At 36.6% G+C, this 22725-nt stretch overlaps 3 protein-coding genes across 7 annotated transcripts; 2 read left to right on the forward strand and 1 right to left on the reverse strand.

Annotated features, from left to right (window-relative positions):
- The first annotated feature begins 1755 nt into the window (after positions 1–1755).
- Positions 1756–8938, forward strand: LOC144845440 (actin-binding protein IPP-like). 2 transcript variants are annotated; one of them, XM_078702783.1, is made up of 5 exons: positions 1756–1833; positions 5223–5534; positions 6005–7015; positions 7360–7580; positions 7902–8937. In XM_078702783.1, exons 2-5 carry the CDS (start codon positions 5234–5236, stop codon positions 8127–8129), a joined length of 1761 nt encoding a protein of 586 aa, XP_078558909.1. In that variant the 5' UTR covers positions 1756–1833; positions 5223–5233; the 3' UTR covers positions 8130–8937. The 2 variants fall into 2 exon arrangements, with proteins under 2 accessions (XP_078558909.1, XP_078558910.1); XM_078702784.1 differs by lacking the exon at positions 1756–1833 and having other exon boundaries at positions 7902–8938.
- Positions 8939–9153: 215 nt separating this feature from the next.
- On the reverse strand, positions 9154–10863 carry LOC144845477 (transmembrane protein 53-A-like). Its single transcript, XM_078702852.1, has one exon. The coding sequence runs from the start codon at positions 10731–10733 to the stop codon at positions 9855–9857; it is 879 nt and encodes a 292-aa protein (XP_078558978.1). The 5' UTR covers positions 10734–10863; the 3' UTR covers positions 9154–9854.
- A 147-nt stretch (positions 10864–11010) lies between these two features.
- On the forward strand, positions 11011–22623 carry LOC144845459 (armadillo-like helical domain containing protein 1). 4 transcript variants are annotated; one of them, XR_013612550.1, is made up of 13 exons: positions 11047–11140; positions 17443–17674; positions 17939–18007; positions 18096–18262; positions 18452–18648; positions 18927–19011; positions 19170–19289; positions 20399–20471; positions 20608–20737; positions 21137–21214; positions 21367–21448; positions 22158–22239; positions 22280–22623. XR_013612550.1 is itself a non-coding variant. In XM_078702819.1 (12 exons), the coding sequence occupies exons 2-12, from the start codon at positions 17475–17477 to the stop codon at positions 22175–22177; spliced, it is 1221 nt and encodes a 406-aa protein (XP_078558945.1). In that variant the 5' UTR covers positions 11011–11178; positions 17465–17474; the 3' UTR covers positions 22178–22623. The 4 variants fall into 4 exon arrangements, 3 of the variants coding, with proteins under 3 accessions (XP_078558945.1, XP_078558944.1, XP_078558946.1); XM_078702819.1 differs by having other exon boundaries at positions 11011–11178; positions 17465–17674; positions 22158–22623; XM_078702818.1 differs by having other exon boundaries at positions 11048–11140; positions 22158–22623.
- The last annotated feature ends 102 nt before the right edge of the window (positions 22624–22725 follow it).

Genomic DNA, 22725 nt, shown 5'->3' on the forward strand with positions numbered 1-22725 from the left:
GTTGGGGAGGCAATAGGTAAATTAAACATACGTCGCAAACGCACATGTGGTAGTGGTGTATAGTACGTGGATTATTACCAAGTGCGCGAGTGTAGTGATGAGATGCGGAATCGGATGATCCGCGTTGTGGATGCATAGTTTACTGCTACTTACAGTGGCACGTGTTTTTGGGTAGGTTTATTCTAATTAATTAATTAAATTAAAATTATTATGAATAATTTATTTATACTTATTTTACAGTTCACTACTAGTCCTAGATTTAGGTATGGAACGCCGTTTACGCAAGTTTAGGCGATGATAAAATGAAAATCGCGTCGATGCAATAAAAATTGCGTCGATGTGATGAAAATTGCGCCGATGAATATAGTATCGATGTAGGCCTAATGAAAATTGCGTCGATGTGATGAACATTGCGTCGATGAAAATTGCGTCGATGTGATGAAAATTGCGTCAATGTTAATAAAACCAAGGAAATTGTTGTCGACTTTAGAAAAAATAAGTTAAATAAATTTCCGCTGTATATAAATAACTCTCAAGTTGAAATATTCGGGAAGCGTTTAATTAAGAAAACGCATTGTATATTGCATGCTAGATTCAAGCATGGAGGAAAATCCTCCATGATTCAAGCCATCCCATGCATAATGTATTTGAGATGTTACGTAGCGGTAGACGATACCGGCCCATCACTTCTCGTACTAATAGGTTTCGCAACATCTTCTATACAGCTGCCATTCGGGCACTGAATGCTAGTTGGGCCGGGGAAGCCGTACGAGAGTGATGTGACATAAGATTATTGTAATTGTGTGGGTTTTTTTTAATTATTATTTAATGATCTGTATTTTGTGTCTCAGAGCAAACACAATTTCTATGTATATATTTTATTTTACTGTATACGCAAATGACAATAAAAGGAAAGGATGATTTCCACTAATAAATGAATGAATGAATGTGATGAAAATTGCGTCGATGAAAATTGCGTCGATGAAAACTGCATCGAATAAAACTGCATCGATGAAAACTGCGATCTCCCTGCCGGTATGATTTGAATATCATGTCTTGGATGCTGGACATTTTAAGTTTATGTAGGCCTACTGTACTGGTGGATTAACACGGAAGCAATTCCGCATCTCATCCACTACACTCGCGCACTTGGTAATAATCCACGTATCATACACCACTACCACATGTGCGTTTGCGACGTATGTTTAATTTACCTATTCCCTCCCCACCAAAAAATGGAATGACCCGTCACGCTCAGTTAGAGATGTCTAACTGAGCGTGACGAATCGCTTCCATTTTAAACATTGCATTTAGACCGTGCGTTTGAGGCGAAAATCAGACATGTATTTTAAAAATTACACAGTACGTTTTAAGAAATCAGACATAGTATTTTAAAATGTTCATTTGTATTGTCCCCCAAAAACATGAAAAATGAAAATTAATTAAATCAGACTTTGAGTATGTTATTTTGTAGTTTTAATAAAGTTAATCACTTCCAATGGAAAAAAAACCAAAATAAAAACTTTCTCACTTATAAAATGACAAAATAAATGGTTAAATTCAACCAAAAATCCATTGGCTGGGAGCCAATTTGACCAATTTTTGGTCAAAGTGGATAACTATTGTGTTACATTAATCTGGAATATTAAAAAAAAAATTGTAAGAATTATTTTTTCAGGGGGACAATACATCTTTAACAATTAGTATTTTTGCGTGACACTTTTGCTGCGTATGGCGCCTCATAGTCATAGCAGTGAACGCACGAAAATTAAACCTTAAAAAAAAAACTTGCAGCTACTGTAATCATCATCAAAAGGCATAATTTGCAACTTGGTACATTATTAGATAATATAGTAATACATTATGATTGTTTAATTTTAATAATTGTATAATAACTAGGCCTAGTCCTAGCCTAGGAAGCATATAAATACTAGAGTAGTTAGACTAGGCATGCTAGGCTGCTTCCTAGCCTAGCCTACTACTAGGCCTAGGCTAGTACCAGGCCTACCTGTTATAGTCAGGTGGCTTAACAACAAAAAATGAGGAAATCGTTACACGGTGGACAAAAGCGCCAAATTTGGCATGGAGCTTCGTTGGGACCTACCAATTGATTTTTGCCTAGGAGCCACTCTAGTCGTAATTTATTTTTCAAGATGGCGGCCAAAATCCAAAATGGCCGCCAATAAATTGGAAAATCTCATTTCATTTGTTGCAGAAGTCACATATAGGCAAATGAACTATCAAAACATAAGTATTCATGGTCATTGAAACATATTTTAGACATTTTGCATGACATGGGTCATTTGTTGTTAAGATGGTGGCCAAAATCAAACATGGCTGCCAGTAGCCTAAACTGGAATATCATTCTGGTTGCAGAAATCGCATATAGGTATCAAACGAAGTTGGAAAACATGGAGTAGGCCTAATCATGGTCATTGAAACATATTTTAGACATGGTACATAATAGGCCTATAGGTCACTCGTTGCAAAGATGGTGGAAAAATCCAAAATGGCTGCCAGTAAACTAGGAAATCACATACAGTATCTGTGGACGGCAGACGTAATATGTAAATGAAGTAGCTGTAGTAAATGGTAGAGGTGGTATGTAAATTACAAGTAACTGTAAAAAAAATCTATAAAAAAAAGTTATAACCAGTTCAGTTTCTGAAAATGTGGTATTTTTGGGAAAATAAAGATTGAGGGCGCTGTTCACATAAGTAAAAGTACACTTTTTTACCTGTAACTAACTAAGTTTTTGTCAGAATATTTTTTAAATGGTCTTATTTGATAGATAATTACATTTTCTTTATATTAAAGAAAACAAATTTTACATTAAATATCCATAGTTCAGATAAATTTACGTTAAGTGCCTAAAATCAGCAAATATAACACATTTTAATACATAACAAATACTATTGGATGTTAACAAATTACAAATTTAGTTATCATAAATAGGATTCTTTTACATTTTCATAGAAACTGTTTTATTATAAAACATATAAATATATATTTTTCTAACAATTTCTCATAAAAAAACTTTTACGACCACTAGTTTTCGAGATATAGAAATGTGTACTACCAGTACAGGTCAAAGGTCAATAACAAGAATCTGGGTCATTTTCTTGGAAAAGTTTGTATTAGACTGAATAGAAACATCCATCTTCTGATTAATTTGAGACCTATTTAAAGTTTGTCCAACTGTTAGTTACCAAGTTATATGACATGTAGGTCAAAGGTCAAAAATACCAAAAATCATACTTCTGGTCATTTTTTGACAAATGTTTCCATTAGGACGAATATTAATATGCATCTTCCAAATAATTTGACACTAAAATTATTTAATTTAATGTAAGCGTTGCGGAGATATGGTTATTTTGTTTTCAATTGGATTAAAATATTCAAATTGAGGTCAAAGGTCAAGGAAAAACTTTAGAAATTTGATAACGTGGGTTTTTATAACTAGCATGGTTAAAAAATTCATAAAATGCAATGCTTGCACTTTCCTTCTGATTTGCAGACTAAAATACATTAGGAATGGGCTATTTGTGACTTTGTATACGATTATATGTATTTCAATTTCAATGGCTACCATTTTTATTTTTGGGCGCCATCTTGGAACTCACTTTATATAATATTTCCTGAATCGGTTTTACTGACCTCAGAAATTCTCGATTCAGTACATTATTTGTCTATTTGTAACTTTTACAGCCAGAGATATATGATATACCAATTTACTGGCAGCCATTTTGGATTTTGGCCGCCATCTTGGAAAATCGGAAGCTGATCGGGTGGCTCCTAGGCAAAAATCAATTAGTACGCCTAAAAGAAGCCCCATGCCAAATTTGGTGCTTTTGTCCGCCGTGTAACGTTTTAGTCGCTAAGCCACCTGACTAGTAGTAGTAGTAGTACGGTGAACCTCTGTACTAGAGTAGTAGTAGGCCTAGAATAGTAGTAGTACAGTAGGCCTATTAGAGACCGACATCATGTGTGTAGTCCTCTTTGATGACATGGCCAGACCTACGTAATCCCTGTAATGTATGGGTCCTGGGATGTAAGTCAAGTCACCCCAAAACAAATTCACCCCCGACACAGTCTCCCCAAAACAAAGTCGTCTCAACACAAAGTTGCCCCCATCGCAAAGTCAGCCCTAAATTAAACGTTAAAATAGTTTACAAGTGCGTAAAATTACTTGAAGCTTGCGGACGCACTTACTAAACGCGCTAGCTCCCACCAGGGAGAAACCACCGTAATTACTCCGCCAGCTCAAGAAGGAAAACCCCACCCGGAGTCACTCACTTGTAAAACAATTTATTAATATTAAATAAACATTCAGTTTACTAAGAAGGTCCAGCAAAGAGCAACTAGATTGATTCCTAGGTACCGTAATATCCCTTATGAACAACGTTTGAGAATTCTTGGTCTTCCTACCATGAGATATCGAAAGCAGAGAGCGGATATTATCCAAGTTTTTAGGATTGTAAAAGGTTTCGATTGTATTTCGATCAACACATTTTTTTAATTTGATCTAGAATCTCGGACCCGTGGACACCCATATAAACTCAAGTTTAAAAGCTCTCGTCTTAATATTAGGAGGGACACATTCTCCAGGAGAGTTATTCTCTTATGGAATGCTCTGCCTACGGATGTAGTTTCATGTGCTACGGTGAACTTGTTCAAAGCAAAACTTAACGTCGCATGGTACGGTCCAACCACCCGCTGACGTTTTCACCCTATATAATAGAATATGATTTTATTGCTAAGAGGAGCTTTTAAGCACTGAGTGCTTCGCCTCGATCCCGTAGTAAAGTGTACGGGAAACAAGTAAACAAGTAATAGTCATAACCATAATAATATTAAATAGTATAACTCATTGTTTTACATAACGCTGTTTGTTTTAACTAATCTATATTGTAGGCCTAAGATCTACATAGTATCATTTATACATTTATTATTATATTATCCTAATAAACTACTAAATGAGCTGGACTTTGCAATGAGGCAACTCTGCGATGGGACAACATGACTGGATCCCACTGTGTATAGCTATCTAAAGAAGAAATAAGATGCAACATATAAATTCAAGCTAGTAGAATATTGCCTGTAGTCACATATTTGAAAGAAGGTTTTTCTGTATCAGTCATACGTTTCTTTATAAATATTAATACAAAATTTGAAAAATACAGAAAATATTGAATATTTTTTATTGATTTCTCTTTTTTTAGATTTGATTCAGATGAATAGCACGGACAAATCACCAGTGAAACCAAACCAATGCCTAAGTTACAGAGCTGCAGGCCATGCACAGAGTCTTTTACAACAACTATGCATGTTACATTCCGAAAAAACTTTCTGTGATGCTACTATCATAGTCGGTAGCCAGATTTTCACAGCTCATTGCGTCGTCTTGTCGGCATGTAGCCAATATTTTAAAGTGATGTTTTGTGGTGGATTGTTAGAGTCACTTTCAAAACAAGTAGAGCTTCATGGCGTTGAAGCTGCTGTGTTTGACAAATTACTAGAATTTATTTATACCGGTAATTTAGTTTGGTATTTTGCATAGTAAAAAGTATATTTCTAGTAAGTTAATCAAATAGAAACAACAGGATGATGGTATTATGTTTTAGTAGAACCCCAAAGGTACACCTTTGGGACCTAAAATAATATCCTCTGAATAGAGGTGGCATGTCCCTAAAGAGTGGTATTCCCTGGATTAGGGTTGTCCCCAAATAGTGGTGTCTCCTGAATAGGGGTTGGCTGTGTGTTAAAAAATACAAAACAAATTGCCGGTCATTTCACAGAAAAGTGTATACTGTATACTGTATATCAATCGTTAGACATACTCATGGGCCAAGTTGTCTTTAAGTGGGCCAATGTAATTTAGTGCTGTTTTCAAGACTGTATAAAGCCACTACAGTCTAATTCATGAAAGCATATAGAAATTTAATATGAAAGTGAGCAGACAATATAATTCAATTTTAAGTAAACAGGTTTTTTGTTTTTGCAGGAGAAATTGATATTACATCTGAGAATGTTCAGGATTTATTATCAGCTGCAGATATGTTACAAATTCCAGAGATAATCCAAGCATGCTGTAACTTTCTTCGATCTCATCTACATCCTTCAAACTGTCTTGGTATCTACAAATTTGCATCCGCACGTTCATGCATTGAGCTGTGTGCAGCTTGCGATGTTTACACACATATGCACTTCTTACAAGTCATCCAACATGACGAATTCATTGAACTTGAGTATACTGAACTCTTGGCACTTCTAAGCAGTGAGAAATTACGAATTGAAAATGAACTACAAGTCTTTAAAGCAGGTTTAAAATGGATTTTACATGATGCAACACAGAGAAAGAAATGTTTAGTTCAAATCTTAGATCGTGTGCGATTCCCTATTATTTCATGTGAAGAATTATTTGATTACATTGAAACACATTGTACCAACCTTAATATCAAAGTTGCACTAGGTGCTTTATTAGCCGAATATAATCCTAAACGAAGGTTTAGGAAATCATCAAACCGACCACCTACTTATAAAATGAAACCAAGATTAAGTGCACGTAAATACCTGTATGTGATTGGTGGTTATAACCGTGAACCAGGTGGCTGTTGGAGTAACAACCAAACATTAGAAAGTGTTGATCGACTAGATTCATTTAATCGTGTTTGGAATTCTAAACCGAAACTAAATCATCCAAGAAGTTCTCACACTGTAGAAACACTCGACGGTGTAATATACGCAATCGGTGGCGAGGATGATTTGCTGTTGTATGACAGCGTCGAAGCGTTTGACCCACTTGAAGAGAAGTGGGTTATGAAATCGCCAATGACAGTGCCACGAAGCGGACATTGCTCGTGTGTCTTTGAAGGTGCAATATATGTTTTTGGAGGGTGCATTGGAACTGAAATTGGCCAAACTATTGAGTACTACTGTCCGAAAAGACAAAAGTGGAGAGAATCTGGCAAAATGCTGTCTCCCCGTACCTCCTTTGGACTTATTGAAAGTGAAGGTAGTGTTATATTTTAAACATTTATACTATAGCTTGAAAAATTAGTTTATTTACTTAATTACTAAATTCATATTGAGCACCTGGCAAAGTGGGGGATTGGAGGATAAAGAAAAACAACTGATAATGGCAATCCATAGGTGTTCTTAAAATAAAAAATCAACAATTGCGCCTGAATCTGTTCAATTAAAATAAGTTGCTATAAAGAATACGGTAATAAATACAGTAGAAAACACCTTCTAAGGGCACACTATTTATATACATGTACATATGTTTTAAGTGGAAACTTCTCTATGAAGACACTTCTGGAAAAGCAGTGAAACAATACAAACATTAGACTTTTTCAGGCCTCGTCTATCTGTTTGGTGGAATGACTGCTGTAGGAGCAGAACTTAGAACAGCAGAGAGTTATAATCCTATCACCAAGGAAACGGCTTCATTAGCAGATATGAGAAGCCGTCGGATAGGCTGTAGCGCTGTGGTGATTGATGACAATATATTTGTGGTTGGAGGATCCAATGCAAGGAAAGGTGCACTCAATACAGTTGAACAATATTCAATAATAAATGTAATTTATGTTTTTTTATTTATTTTTTTTTAATTTAAACCTACCATTTAAGGTATATTATAGGGCTAAGTGCGTCCCACAGCTTAGCTAACAAATTTACTGATCTTATGTATTCTAGTAGAACAGTATCATCTGATTGTGCAACTTTAGCACAGTGGGACTGAGAGTAAACTGAATGCGGCAAAAAATGTATTGATCAGGCTTGTGTTGATTTTGTGTTCTGAAAACTTTGACAACTATCTGGCTGAAATGGTGCATGTCTTTTTCTGATGTAATGAAATACAATTTGACAGTTATAACTTCCATTTGTTCTTTACATAGGAAAAATGGACAACACTACCATGTATGTCTACTGCACGTACTGGCGCCAGAACAGCAACTGTCAATGGCCTTCTGTATGTTGTTGGTGGTCGCACTGTAAATAGAGGATTTGGATCAGCAGTAACATTTCTGGATACGGTAGAATGTTATGACCCTCGAACTCAGTGTTGGACAAACCTTGATAAGATGTCTGTAGCTCGATGTGAAGCTGCTATTGCAGTCTTATAATTATTTTCTTACAGATAAACTTTTTGTCTGATAATAAATGCTGGACTATCTTTTATTATAGGTGCATAAGTACTAGCAACCCAAAACCAATTATACTAGAATTTATATATGTGACATGCCAAGCTCCACATATATTAGTTCGTATCAAAACAATTAAATACAAAATCCCTTGCTAACCTCATGTACATAGACCAGTCGTATTTGAGGTATATGTCACTTATTGCAGAATTTACTTCACCTATTTTTTCTGGGGTCATTTTGGCTGTAGAATGAGTAACAGACAACAGACCATTTCATTAATAGGGATTTACTTAAAAACTACTGTAATAAATGAATTTTATTTTTAGGTGTGGTGCTTGGAATTTGACAATTAAATTATCAAACAGTAGAAAGTATTTAGAAATATATAATAATTTAAAAAGCTACTTATTATTTATGCACAATAATAGTTATGATCTAAACATTACAATTGTGCATTCATTGTTGGGAAAAACTGGTTTTATGTTTTTTTGTTATGTTGTGATCATACAGAATCCCAACATTTTAATCTTAAAGCTCTGTATAAACTATCAAACTTTATGTGACAAAAAAATTTGATGTGCCCATATATGGACATGATGATGTCATATCACTCATATTTAGCTACATCACACTTTTTTGTTACATAAAGTTTGATAGTGTAGACAGCTTTACTGTGTGGCAATACCTATTCACGTGCAGAGGTTTTAAAAAAAAGTGTAGTAGCCACCACTTAAAATAGTATATTTAATGAAAACTATCGATATGTTTATGTGCAATAAAGATATTTTATATATGATCATTAAATTGTATTTATTCATTTGGTGAATACATTCAGTTATTGTTCTCTGCACTTACAGAATATATTTCTTGGCAAAATTCCAATACTGTTGAATTGAAGATTAGACAGGTGAATTTTTCGGATGGCAAAACATTTTTATTAACACCTTTCATGAACAAAAATAAGTCAAACGACAGTTGAATTATATTGCTGCGTTTTATTTTTTTAATCTTAAGGTAAAAAACAAGTACACTTTCCCAACACAGAAAACCACAATCAATATGATTAACCAAAAAACAGTTATTCAAACTTGAAGAGAATTTGAGAGAATATCAATAACAGTACACTATCAAAAACACTAAAAAATGTACAGTATAATTACACCCTTATCAGCCAATTGGGACCAAATTATTATTTGCCATGCAACAAATGCATATTATATTCATATATGTATTATATATTGTTAGTTCATTACTTACAGTATTTTGTTAAATTATTATTTTTACTGCAAAATATGAATTTATTTTTCTAATAAAATGCATCAACGCCAATTTACACAGAGGTAAACGGAAAACTGTAGCTTGTCCTGAGGGGAAAACACCCATCTGCTCAGCGTTGTGTGTAAATGGTCATAATATAGATTCTATATTTTTACCGCTCGATCGTCTGTGTAAATTGGCCTACTTGTTAACAATGTTAAATGTTTTACAAAAAACTTCAACTTCACTGTTTAGACATTTCTTTTTTTTTAAATTAAGACTCCAACCAATTAAAGATTACATTTGTTTTACCTTGATTTAACAATGAAATGTTAAATGGGAGTGAAACAAAGTTTATTTGACAGTTACAGTTTGTAAATATAGAGAGATAGTCATATTTAAAAGCAATGCATTTGTTTACAATACAGTATACTGTATTTCAGCATTTTATGGTACTGGTAGACATTTCTCAACAAAATTGTGGCACAACTCGATGTACTGTTGAGGATGAAGTTTCATGTGAGTGCAATGTCCAGAATCCGTCCAGCACTGCTCTTCTACCATTATCCCAAGTTTTCGTCTTTCAGCAATCACATCACTGATTGTAATATAATTACAAATGATATCGGCTTTGGAGTAGAGGTATAGTTGAGGGTATCGACCACGATCTTTTTTTAAAGCAGAAATAAACGAGAATCCATAGCGAAATACTGCCCACGCTGGTGGGTAGAAGAAAGATGCGATTATTCCCATTATAATAACAAAAGCATTGAAAATTCTTTTAAAGTTAAAAATTCCTCCTTTTGTATTTTCTGGGTTGGAGTAGAATCGCGACATAAATACAACTTTCAAAGTTATAGGACTTGGGCAACTATCGTAAATGCAACCTTTTACTTGGAGCAAAGTGAGCTCTCCACTTTTATGATCATGCAGAATTTCAGTAATATGTCGATAGAGAAATCCTCCTCCATTACTGAATACGTGAAAAAATATGTTGCATTCCTCCAAACCAAATTCAAATAATAGTTCAAGAATTTTGTTAGCAGTTTCACGCAATTTTTCTCCCTGGAAAAATACTTGTTTGATGGGTGCTGTATAACGAATCGTACCATAACCTTTCTGCTGATAAATCGCACTATACTTTGCGAGATGTTTATCTAAGCAGCCAACCCAACCCAGAAGAATGACAACTGTCTCTCTGTTGCTGGTGGGGCTCTCTTCTTCTTCTTGGCCATCACCACCAAAACCATCTTCTGGACCACATGATGGTACAGTCGGAGGAAAAACAATATGATACTCAAAATCTTCCGAATTATTGTCCTCCATGATGATAACCAGTTAACCTACAGAACAGACAAGGCGGTACGCCCTATAGAGTTTTCAATAAACTACACAACAAAAAGCTAAGCCTGTCAAGGTCAATTTGCCGAAGAGAAGATCAAGCCGGGCGGACGTGACAAGCAGGGTCAAACAACAGAGAAGGAAGAAAACAACCACAAAAAGAGCAGCCTAGGCGGCGGTTACCTTTGATCAATGAACCGTGAGAGATTCTTTAGCTAAACAATTCTGATCTGCGCACGCTCACTGACCGCTGACCGATGGCAACCGTCAACAACAACAACACGCAACACGACGATCGAGCTCTTCTTTCTCTCTCTACTACGGAAAGTAGTTTTTAAAATGTGATAATTAAGCCTATAAAACTAAGAAAAGATTTTGAATTGTATATAGACCTTTATATAAGTAGGCCTACAACATCAAACTGACAAAGGTATTCTACTACTGTATTGTAGTATAGCCTAGGCCTACTAGGGCCGGCTAGGCCCTAGGCCTAGCCTAATAGTAGAGGCCCAAAAGAGCTAGGATTTACTATGCCTAGCCTAGCCTAGAAGGCCTCTATCCTAGCCGCCTAGCCTAGATAAGCCTAGGGGTCCCGGCCTAGGCCTAGTGACTATAATAGGCCTAGGCCTAGTAGTGTTGTGGGCGCTAAAATTGTATAACGTGGGTACGAAACTGCATTAGGTTAGCGCCGTGTTGACTGTGTAGTAGGCCTAACCTTCCCACCTCTAGGCTGGTAGTACTAGGTAGGCTAGTAGTACTACTAGTAGTAGTAGCCTAGTATTACATCTACATTAGCATTCTTCGGATCTCCGCATTCTTCTAGGTAGCCTACTAGCCTAGTAACTAGGATCGGACTAGTGTTGCAAAACGGCCAAGAGTATAAACCAACTAGAAGAAAGTAGTGTAGCTATACCTGTTGAACTGGGCTTGCCACTTTGTTTGGAGTTCATTGCCCAGTGGCCAATTCTACAATCTTTCGGTATCTCGTATAAAATACGGTAAACACACACACAGTGCCTATTCCGCTGATCTCTTCAGGACGACACACATGACCTCGGGTCACTCGGTGGACTGAACCATTTTGTGGAGGGGTATTTCACTACACTTCCCCTGATTTTATAAGGCCAGAAACAATAATTTCTGGTTAACGCTAATGATAACTGAACCAAGTGCATCTTCTAGCACCATTCACAAATAACATAATAACTTAAAACTTCTAGTAGGCCGCCGGAATAGTCGGCTCTCCACCATCAGGGAGAGATCCCGGCCATTCTTCCGGGTCAAGCCTAAGACTTGCTCAGCGTCCTGGCCCAAGATTCTTCCGACTGCCTCTGCAGTTGGATAGAGCAGATGTGGTGCACCCATAGGGGGAAAACACTCCTGCCCCTATCGACCATTAACACAGTCCAGGAGAAGATATGAAGCAGAATGCATACACTTCTTGGAATTCGTGCTAGCTGCAAGATGTTAAGGCAGTTCTGGTAGCACGTCTCAGCCGTTGGGTCGTTGTGACCGACTCTCAGTTGCAGGCAGATCGCTAGATGGTGTCGCAGTTAGAAACCCTGTGCCAGAAGGCAGCGCAACATCTCCTGTCTAAACCAATTGGCTACCAGAACGGAGTGGTCCAGGCCAATCTCCCCGAGCACCTGGGTAACGCCGGAGCGCACCAAGGTCTTCAGTCGGGAGAGTTGACTGGCTGGGACATTCTTCTTGGGTTGCACCCCGACCCCCACCTCATAACCCTCTCGCCGAAGGCGATGGATCTCCTCTGCTGAATGGTGAAAGGGAGGGTGGCAAAAGATGGCGACACCCCTGACAGGTCGTACCGGCTTCGTCTGAGCTCCAGCTGGCTCAGCTAGTATGGTCTCCATCAGCGTTGCTCGAGGAGACAGCTTTAGAGAGGAGCGCAAGCGGTCCGGGTGGAAGTGGGCATCGAATGCTCCCAGCGTTGTGTGCGTACTGTCTTCTTCTCCAGTCTGAAGGGGGTGGTTGACCTGAGCCTCCTCTTGGTGGGCGAGCTACGTTTGACGTTCTTAGGACTGGTGGCTGGGCGAGCAACCATATAGCGCCAGTGGATTAGGGCCGCTGGGTGATTGAGGGTAAACCCCTCCGGCGGCTCACCTCCTATTGCTGTTTGTAGCTCAAACATCATGTCCAGGGTCTTCTGGTCAATGCCGCCTACATGCGGACCGACAGCCTTCTCGTTATTTAGTTGGGTGACCAGGTCGTCAAAAGTGGACTCCGGTCTCCCCAGTATCTCGGTGGCGCACTTCCACAGCAGGCACAGCTTGGTTTGTGTCTTCTGCAGAGTGGATGGTAGCTTAAAACATGCAGGAAGATGGTGGGACCACACATGCCTCTTCATGTTGTGCACCGCCTCGAACTCGCATCCCGAGAACATGCACAGGTTTTTCCGCCGGGGGCGTGGATCCACAGTCGGTGCGCTTGATGGTGGTGTTTCTGCCGCTGATTCGAGGGTAGTCTCCACACCAGTCACGTCTCCACTGACCTCCACCGTTGGTGCTGGGGTAGGTACAGCGTCGAGTAGTCGCCGCCGGGTTTCTTCCTGCTCCTCTACAGACAGGGGACGCCACCGTCCATCGATCTGCCATTGCGTCATCCAGATATCAGTTGCGCTGAAATCAAGATTACTTGGTACCAGGTCCCTTCTGAGGAGGACACAGCTTCTTGCATTTACCCTTCCGTTGGCTATTACCTAGCACATATACCTTATCAACCCCCCCCCCCCCCCCCCCCGGTTGTAGGGCGAGCGCTGACACAGAAGTCGTAGTCTCTCTTCATGCGTCGCTGCGTTTCTCCCAGAGTAGCCTGTGCTTCACGGATTGATTGTGTGAGAGCGGCCAAGTACTGCTGTCGAGTGTTTGTGCAATTAGAGGGTCGCTAGCTGTAAACATGAGATCGGCAGGGAGGTTGATCTCTCATCCGAGCATCAGCATGTTGAGAGTGTAACACGTCGAGCGATTTACTGTCGCCCGAATGGGTCTAGTTAACTGCGGTAGAAACACATCCCAGTCTTTCTGCTGCCGGCCTACAAAACATCTCACAGCATACGTCAGTGTCCAGTTGTATCGTTCCACCTGGCCGTTGGCAGCGGGTCGGTAGCTGGTGGTCCAGGTCTTGATAATCTGTAAAACTTTACAAAAAGAACTAAATAATTCACTTTCAAAATTACTCCCCTGATCAGAGTGGAGTTGCAAAGGTATACCGAACCGGGAGAAGAAATTCCCTACCACTGCTCGGGCCGTTACCTCCGCTGTGGGAGTGGGCTGGCTTCAATCCATTTTGTGAATTGGTCCACCATCATGAGAATGTATAATTGCCCATGTTGGTTTTAGGTAAGGGCCCAAGGAAATCGATATGTACCCGTTCCATGGGTGTACCTGCATGAAAGTTTGTTAAAGGGTTTTCTTATTGCATGTACACACTTCACAGTTGGCTGCATACCTTTCGATATCCCTGGACATGCAATACCAAAATAACTTTTCCTTAAGACGAAAACGGGTTCGGGCGATGCCTTGGTATGCGGCCGAAGGGAGGTTGTGGTGTAGTCGTAGGGCGACTAACTGTAAGTCCCTTGGCAGTACCAAGAGGCGCTCGCCAGAAGTTTCTTGTTTCAGGAACAGAAGATGGTCTCGATTCAACCTCATTAGTTGAGGGGTCGTCTTTGCGCTCCAACCACCGCAGGATAGGCTGGAGATCAGCATCCTTGAGTTCGCTGACAGAGTACCCCTAACATCAGGCCGTCGGTGTATCCGGCTGATTCGATGTGACCATATCTCCATCCTGTAAAATACAAATGTTAGTTAATCCATTCCAAGGTCGCTCGACCACCCGGGTCCCACACAAACCCCTCACTACCCAATTGTCCGGATGTTTAAACTGTGGGTTAAGGTTGGTATTCTCGCAACTAAGACCAGATTTATATTATCGTATATATTTTTAACCGACGTTTATTTTATTCCTCAATTAAGCATCCCGCCACACCTTATTGTATATTAACACATTTCTATTTGTAATAGAATTTATTGACTTTTACAATTTACCAAGCAATAATAATGTTCTATTGAGTCTTGACAAATTTTGTAAAGTATACCTAGCAAGATCATGGAAAATACGAAACAATCTTATACAACTCGCAGATAGCATGTAATGTTTTTGTTTTGTTGCGGTATAGAGATCTTTTTATTTTGAGTTTTTAATATTACTATTTTTTTTTTTAAATTTTGGTACAATTTTTTTTTTTTTTTTTTTTTTTTTTTCAGTTACTGTACTACTTAAAAATTGTTTGTATTTCTTTTCTTTTTAACTCATTGTATTTTGCATAAGTGCCGTACGACTACGATAGCGATCGAGTCGGCGGTTGATAATTTTATTTTGTATCTGTTTGTTTTTATTAATTTGTATCTGTTGAATGTCTATCTGTATATAGAACGCACCGTGTATGAACGGGTGCCACCGTTGTAAAGGTGTAGTTTCAATAAATTATTATTATTATTATTATTATTACAAGCAAAATGTATTTTCTCACTTAAGATTACTCTTGTCTTGTATTACCATATTACACCCAAAAAAACGTCTCCCTCGAATAAACGCCCCCTAAAAACTCAATACGGTATAATTTCATACCTTATTTCTGAGTGGAGGATCAATGAATTTTGAGTAGAAAGATTATTGAGTGCTATTGAACCGCGTAAGTAAGGTTTCGGCGAAATTTCTTGTAAAAAAAATTGCCATGTCAGCTAATTGTCTGTCGGCCAATTGTATGTCAAAATTTCCTGTCAGAGAAATGTCCGGTTGGCAAAATGTCTGTCGACGAAATATCTGTTGATGAAATGGCACTCAGCGAAATGTCCTAGTACCGACCCTTCCAGGACCAAGCTAGGCCTACTACTAAGTGGAAGCTGCCACCAACCAAAGCTGCCGCCAGTTTAATATCGTTATTTGTATTGTCCTGGATGGAACGCCATGTGCGCTTTGATTGCCATTGCCATTGTACTATTTAACCTTTATATCTCATTTATGTACTATTGAATTTTCATATCTTTTTTTTTAATGTATTGGTAGTGAAGGAAAAAAATAACATTAAAGTTTCTCCGAGCTCTCCTATCGAATCTATATTCAGTATTGCATTAATAATTTACGTATGGTACGGTCGAATCTCGTACGGTACTGTCAAATTTTAGTATCTCATTTACATACTATCGAATCATGGAGGTATACGAATCTATACAGTATTGCAATTTAATTTACGTACGGTATTGCAGAATCTTTATATCTCATTTACATACTATCGAATCTTGGTTGTTTTTATTATTATTAATAGGGTGTATTATTACATTTCATTGGTAAAGCTGTATTCTGAATAAAAAAAAGCTATCCAACGATACCAAACAGTATGGTATTTGGTAAAATTAGATGTTTACCTTTTGACCTTTATTGGTCATGTGACTTGTTTTAATGCTAAATACTACTGTAACTATGAATTTTTTGAGATGGGTGTAATGGAATAACAGTATAAAATTCTTTTTCCAATGACACCATTGATGCCTATGTTTCAGTGTGCAGTGCTTCGGCCATTTTGAAATCCAAAATGGCTGCTTTTCCCTGGCCAATTTTTTGCAACCCTTTCATTCTATGTTTTTGATACCTTAATGAACAACTGTGCCAAGTTTTAGAATGTTATCACAATTTGAAGGATTGGTTCCCTTGACACGTCTCTATAGCAGACATCCGCGTAATTAATAACAGACTGTGCAGATACTTGCATCTAATTTTAGTTATTAAAACTCATTTTATATTTATATCATTTATAATATTTATATATCAGAAGGTATAAAATGATTTAGGATATTGAAATAATATATAAATAAATTGCTGTCATCATGTTATTGTAAATAAATTAAAAGTTAACCAATGATGATTGCGAGTACACTACTTTACTAATTAATTAATATACAATTACAAATATATATATATATTTTGATATACTTTATTGAAAAAAATATATATGATTCTTAGTTATTGGCTTATTATATTTATAACAATACAAACACCACAATGTATTTTATTGTACTTTATTAAAAATATATATATCATTTACAACAGTTAAAATAAGTAATATCATCGATTCGCCATTTCGTTTAAAAGAACGTATCACATTCAATCTGTAAAAATATTGAATAAATTACATAATAATGTATTTTAATTATTATTTACATCCAAGGTAAAAAAAGGTTAATCAAAGGTTAAAGCACATAGGCCAATGGCGTTGTAACAAACAACAATCAAAGCACACACGGCGTTCCATACAGATTACCGTATTTATTGAACTAGTGGCCACTTTGGTTGGCGGTCGCTACGACCGTAATCCTAGTCTGGCTGGCCTATTAGTATTTAGGCCTAGCTTTCTTCTATATAGGTAGGCCTAACATGTAATATACAATAATGATTAAATAATACTTTTTTTTTTTACGCATCCCCTATAATTTTTGTTTCAGCAGAGTTTTTTATTTTATTATATATAATTATGTTTTCTTGTCTGTCGTGAAAAATATTTTTTAATCTTATTATTATATTACTTAAATCTCAGTTCCAGGAACTGAGATTTATGTAATATAATTGTACTGCATACAAAAGAATGTTTTTTTTCTGGAAGTTTTAAATAGTAAAATACTAATATTTTGTTTTATCTACAGAACCTTAAACATGGCTAAGAATTTGTCAAGTACATCCAAGGTAATGTCCCTTCTTCAACAATGGGATAAAGGTTCAAAAACAGTACGAGCTCAGATTTTAACAGATTTTATTGCAAACAATCAAAATAAGACTGGCCCTGAGTTGGAAGCAGAGTTTGCACAGGCTGCAAGCTTGTTTTTTACTAGGTTGACAGCATGGCTTCGCTTAACGTATCCTTTTGATTGATTAAATTTAGGATTGTTTTGTTCAGATCTGAAGAAAGAAAACATCGCAGAACAAAATGATGGGATTTTTGTTAAGCCTTATGTTTCAGCCATGGGATAATTAACTAATGCTGAGTGGGTCAGAATCAGAATTAATTCTTCGACCATTGCTAAATGCAAAAAAAATGTATCAAACGGAACCTAAGAACCTCTTTAATAATCTATCTTGATGTCTATTTTATTATGTTTCCTAACCCACATTAAAAATAGCTATATGATAGGAACATGTCTGAAACTTCAGCTACAAGCAATCAACATATTTGTATCTTCATCAAGTGGGTATGTATTCTCCTTTACCTAACAAATTACAGACATTTAAAAAAAATTAATTTATTGACAACATACTTCTTTTTGGGATTATCTTTAGGCATAAATTTCTATCAGAATTCATGGAAGTTGGTGGTGTTTTAACTTCCCTTGAAATTCTAGGCCTAAAAGATGGAAAGGATGAGGACAAGGCGCAGTCACTGCAGCTTCTAATGGGCATTGCAAGTGTCGGCCGCAACTACAAAGAGCTTATCTGTGAAAGCTATGGTGAGTAAGAAAGAAAACAATGTCATTGATTTTTCCTGGGTGGCTTCAAAAGTTGGAGTGTCAAAGGGCAGTTGGGAGTGTGTGGATTTGATGCTTTGTTTACACCACTGCAAAGATCATTATAAACTTATATTAATGCAAATTGGACAGATTATATTAGAATTGGCTGTTTTGTAAATTTGTTAACAGGCACAATGGCAGTCGCTGAATGCTTGGCTCGATCAAAGTCTGAGGAGACACAAGATGCTGCAAGAATGCTCTTGCAAATGCTTGCTGAGGGAAACCCTAAATTCCAGGTTCAAGTTTATAAGGGGTTGATAGCGTTGTTGTCAAGCTCATCTCCTAAAGCACAACAGATGGCAGCACAAACATTACGCATTGTACAGGTAATTTTATTTTCTTATCAGATAGTATGGATTACGATGTTTAGCATGGGCAGAATTTGTCTAATGAGCATACCTTTAAGGGTCTTTCACACCACACAGCAATGCGCCAATATATATCGCGTACCTGCAGGAAAACAAAACACAGATGTTCGAATTGATTTGCTGGTGCTGGACCAGAACGGTGTCGGAACAGATGTGAAAGACTATTAAGGTCGTAATGGTAAAGGTATTGTCAGCATTCAAGTCATAAACTTTTATTATTTGACTCTTGTTCTCAGAAAATTGTTGGACATGCAATACCATCTATTGTTGAACCTGTAATCTCATTGCTTAAAAGCTATCATTTGGAAGTTCAGTATGAAGGTAACTATGACTTATTTTCCCCTTTCAGTCAATTCATCAGGAAGGGTTAGGGCCACTTCAGCAATCACAAACACTGTGCATGGTACTGTACATTTTTGTTTTTCTTATCTAGTATCACCTAAAAGATGCTTTTATTTTTATGTTTTATTTTTTTATAGCTATTGAATTGATAAAAGATCTAATGGACTTTGAAGTGCAAGAATCTCTACTGAAAAGCCTTGTATCAGCTTTGGTGCCAACCAAGGATGAGATAAGAAAGCAACCGGAAATACTAGATGGTATGATATCAAGTATCATATAACACCTAAATAAATTCCTGTCATTTGATTGGACGAATGTGGGTCACATGGCGTGCAATAGTACACACTATTAAACGATCGTTTAATAGTACTTTTTATCGTGTAGGAAAAAAAAATCTTTTTGTGTTTGGAAAATATTTTGTTTTATACTATTGCTTTTGAAATACAACAGCGCCACCTATTTTGTACTTTCGCGGTGATTTGAATGTTAAGACTGGTTTTTCGCGACGGAAGTAAATTTCTGGGGAGATATATGTGCTAATTTAGATCAAAAAGGCATTTAAATTAGCTTTAGATCGTTTGTAGGATTTTTATTAATTACTAAAGATGTGGAATCGTTGGAAAAAACATAATTAACCTAGATGAGTTTCGTTCAGCCAAGCTAGTACTAGGCCTAGCCTAGGCCTGTTAGTATTAGGCTAAGCCTAGGCGTTTTAGCCTTGCTAGGCCTAGGTCGTTTGTTGACATAATTAACACTAAAGTAGGTGTGTTTATAAAATCCATATAAATATAACATTTAATATAATATTATTAAAAACCAAATGTTACTGTTTTAATCAATGTGAATCAAATGTGCCTTGGCTATGGCTGATTCAAATGTGATTCAAATGGCAGGAATCTATTTAGATGTTATATAAAACGAATAATGAATGTTTTGTATTCGTGTAAATGATGAAAGGTTAAATATCAACTCGGCTTTGCCTCGTTGATATATAACCTTTCATCATTCACCTCATGCCATTATTTGTACCATTACATTCATAAACATTTATTATTTGTATTTTATTAATCCATATACTACTACTATACTCTATCTACACTTTTTTTTCAAACTAGTTTTATAGTGTAGACAGAGCTTTAGATCTTTAGAAAAATTTCCATGACCATACAAAATCAATGGATGTACAGTACTTGTTTAAATACCAAAAAGTACTATATTGTTTAAAGTTTATTTTTATTTGATTCAAAAGCAATAAGTGGTCCCTAGTTTTATGGACCAATTCCATGTTTAGGAACCCCTGCCTAATCATATTCAATTTTATTTCTATTAATAAATATTAATCTTCAATCTTTTTTATGTCTTCAAGATCCAAATGTTCCAGAATTAAAACGTCCGCTTCCGGTTTATGTTCAGCAAGCTGCAGCAGCTAAGTTAATTGGGTAAGATGAAATTGCTTAAATGTATTATTATTACCATAATGGAAGAAAAAACTTTCTTTTTTATATATATTAATTAGCAATAGAAATTTAACAAAGAAATAATTTGCTAACATTATAAAACTGTTTCTGTCTTTAGAATTTTATCCCACGAATCAAACAAAATGTGTGAGCGTTTAGTGCAGCTAAAATGCGTTCACAATTTGATGATTGCCATGGGAAACGAGAGCCATGCTGATAGTCAAAGGCAAGGCAGCATCACTTTAGAGGTAGATATATATTTGATTTCAACAATATTTAACAAAGGTGGTCCATCCAGCTGAAGCTAATAACAGTGCTTGCAGATCTTCACTGGTTACCAGTACAACAAAGAATTCAGTATAAGGTGTTAATCCTTCCATACTAGGCACAGCACAAGTTGGTGCCAGTCTACCTATCTAAGCCTGTGCATATTTACCAGCCTACTAGATCTCTTAGATCAGGTGGCCAATGTCTACTAGTAGTTCCTAAGACTAGGAAACCTACATATGATGGAAGATTTGGCTTAGTAATATCCATGAAAGAAAACATTTAATGCATTTACCATGTCATACCTATATTTAAGTAGGAAGTAAAGTAAATTTAAGTATAATACTTTGACAAATTTAGTTTTTCTTTTCATTCCTTAGTACCTTGTCCGCACATTTCCTATTGTTGATGAAAATGTAAATGAAGCAATGGGTGACAACCTTTATCATATGTTCTTGGTAACTATCATTCTCTTTATATTTATTTTATATACTATTTCATTACACACAGTCTGCAGTACTGTAGTAGGAAGCAAATATGCTGAAATTACATTAAATTGCAAGTTGACACTTTTAGTGACATGCTCAATAGTAATCTTTTTTGTTTATAGAAAAATCCTGAAAGTCTATACATGACAATGAATGCCGTCCAAGCTGATGTTCTTAGGTCAAACAAAGTTAACATTCCAGGAAGTAAGTACCTTTGGGTAGTCGAGTGGTTAGAATACTTGACTGTCACACAGAGAGACCTGGGTTCAATTCCAAGTCAACTCCCAGTCTAATCAGCTGTAATTGAGTAAGGTTGAAAATACTAGGGAGGATAAGGCAGCGTGGAAAGGAACTGGCCAACCTACCACAGAATGCCGAGGCTTGTCAAATGAGCTCATAACAGCTCATTACCCTACTTTATGTTCAAAATTGAATATGGGACCTTTACCTTTTTAAGTATATTTGGAAATTATTTTTATGTTAAAACTGAAAAAATAGATTTTGACATTTTAATGTAAAGTCCAATTTACAGACGAGCGGTAAGTGGAAAACGAAAATATAGATATGTTATTTCTTATGACAATTTAGACAAACGTTGAACGGATGGGCAGTTTACCAGAAATCCGCTAAGGATAGATACAGATTCTATGTTGGACAAGCTGGTGTTCCTCTTACAATTACCACTGTCTGTGTAAATTGGCCTTAATGCTTGGTTCCTACTAGAAATGCAACACAACGAGGTAATGCAACGTAAGTGATTTGACCAATCACAAATGAACTGTCCCTCTGTCATTGGTCAACTCGCATGTGTTGTGTCTATAGTCTAGGTCCTTGTGTTGTGTCCAAGTAGGAAACAAGCTTTAGGCTGCTTCTGCAACCAAAAGCCTAAACATTTATATATTTGTTCTTTCAGTTGTAGATGGTTTGGATTAACTTTAAGATAGCTATCTTGGAAGATAGCTATACAGAAATAGTTTTACACAGCAGTGTTCATCATAGACAGTTTTACACAGCAGCAGTGTTCATCATAGATAAATAGACAGTTTTACACAGCAGCAGTGTTCATCATAGATAAATTATTTATCTTGAGTCAACATGCCTAATATTCTACTTCATAACTTATAATAATAATATATACTAGTTTCTGTCTAATAAATTAAAAGCAACCATTTGAGAATACTATAAAAAATCACCAAAATACAACACACAAGTTATTTTTTATTTCTGTAAATATGTTTAAAAATGTAAAATACTATATTTGTAACTAATAATCCGACTACTGTATTAAGCTAAAGATTTGTTTCACTCATTCAAATACAAGTTGTTAAAACACAGAACATATATTCAACTTTGTAACAATAAAACATTTGACTTTTTTTTTGGAATTGATTGTTTTGTGTTTTTTTTGTTTTTGTCTTTTGCTATAGTTGGTTTATTACAATTTAAAATGTGCGTTGTATAAGCGATTATTGATTTGCCGT

Source organism: Antedon bifida, chromosome 6 (assembly GCF_963402885.1).
Source record: "Antedon bifida chromosome 6, ecAntBifi1.1, whole genome shotgun sequence".
NCBI classification, from domain to species: domain Eukaryota; kingdom Metazoa; phylum Echinodermata; class Crinoidea; order Comatulida; family Antedonidae; genus Antedon; species Antedon bifida.

What these genes read in the sequence shown, in the direction of transcription:
- LOC144845440 (XM_078702783.1), top strand. Translation starts at nt 5,234, where the DNA reads ATGAATAGCACGGACAAATCACCAGTGAAACCAAACCAATGCCTAAGT. An exon ending in ACTAGAATTTATTTATACCG is followed by an intron (nt 5,535 to 6,004) that starts GTAATTTAGTTT and finishes TTGTTTTTGCAG; the next exon opens with GAGAAATTGATATTACATCT. An exon ending in AACAATATTCAATAATAAAT is followed by an intron (nt 7,581 to 7,901) that starts GTAATTTATGTT and finishes TTCTTTACATAG; the next exon opens with GAAAAATGGACAACACTACC.
- LOC144845477 (XM_078702852.1), bottom strand. Translation starts at nt 10,733, where the DNA reads ATGGAGGACAATAATTCGGAAGATTTTGAGTATCATATTGTTTTTCCT.
- LOC144845459 (XM_078702819.1), top strand. Translation starts at nt 17,475, where the DNA reads ATGGCTAAGAATTTGTCAAGTACATCCAAGGTAATGTCCCTTCTTCAA. An exon ending in AAACATTACGCATTGTACAG is followed by an intron (nt 18,649 to 18,926) that starts GTAATTTTATTT and finishes TCTTGTTCTCAG; the next exon opens with AAAATTGTTGGACATGCAAT. An exon ending in AAGGCAGCATCACTTTAGAG is followed by an intron (nt 20,738 to 21,136) that starts GTAGATATATAT and finishes TTCATTCCTTAG; the next exon opens with TACCTTGTCCGCACATTTCC.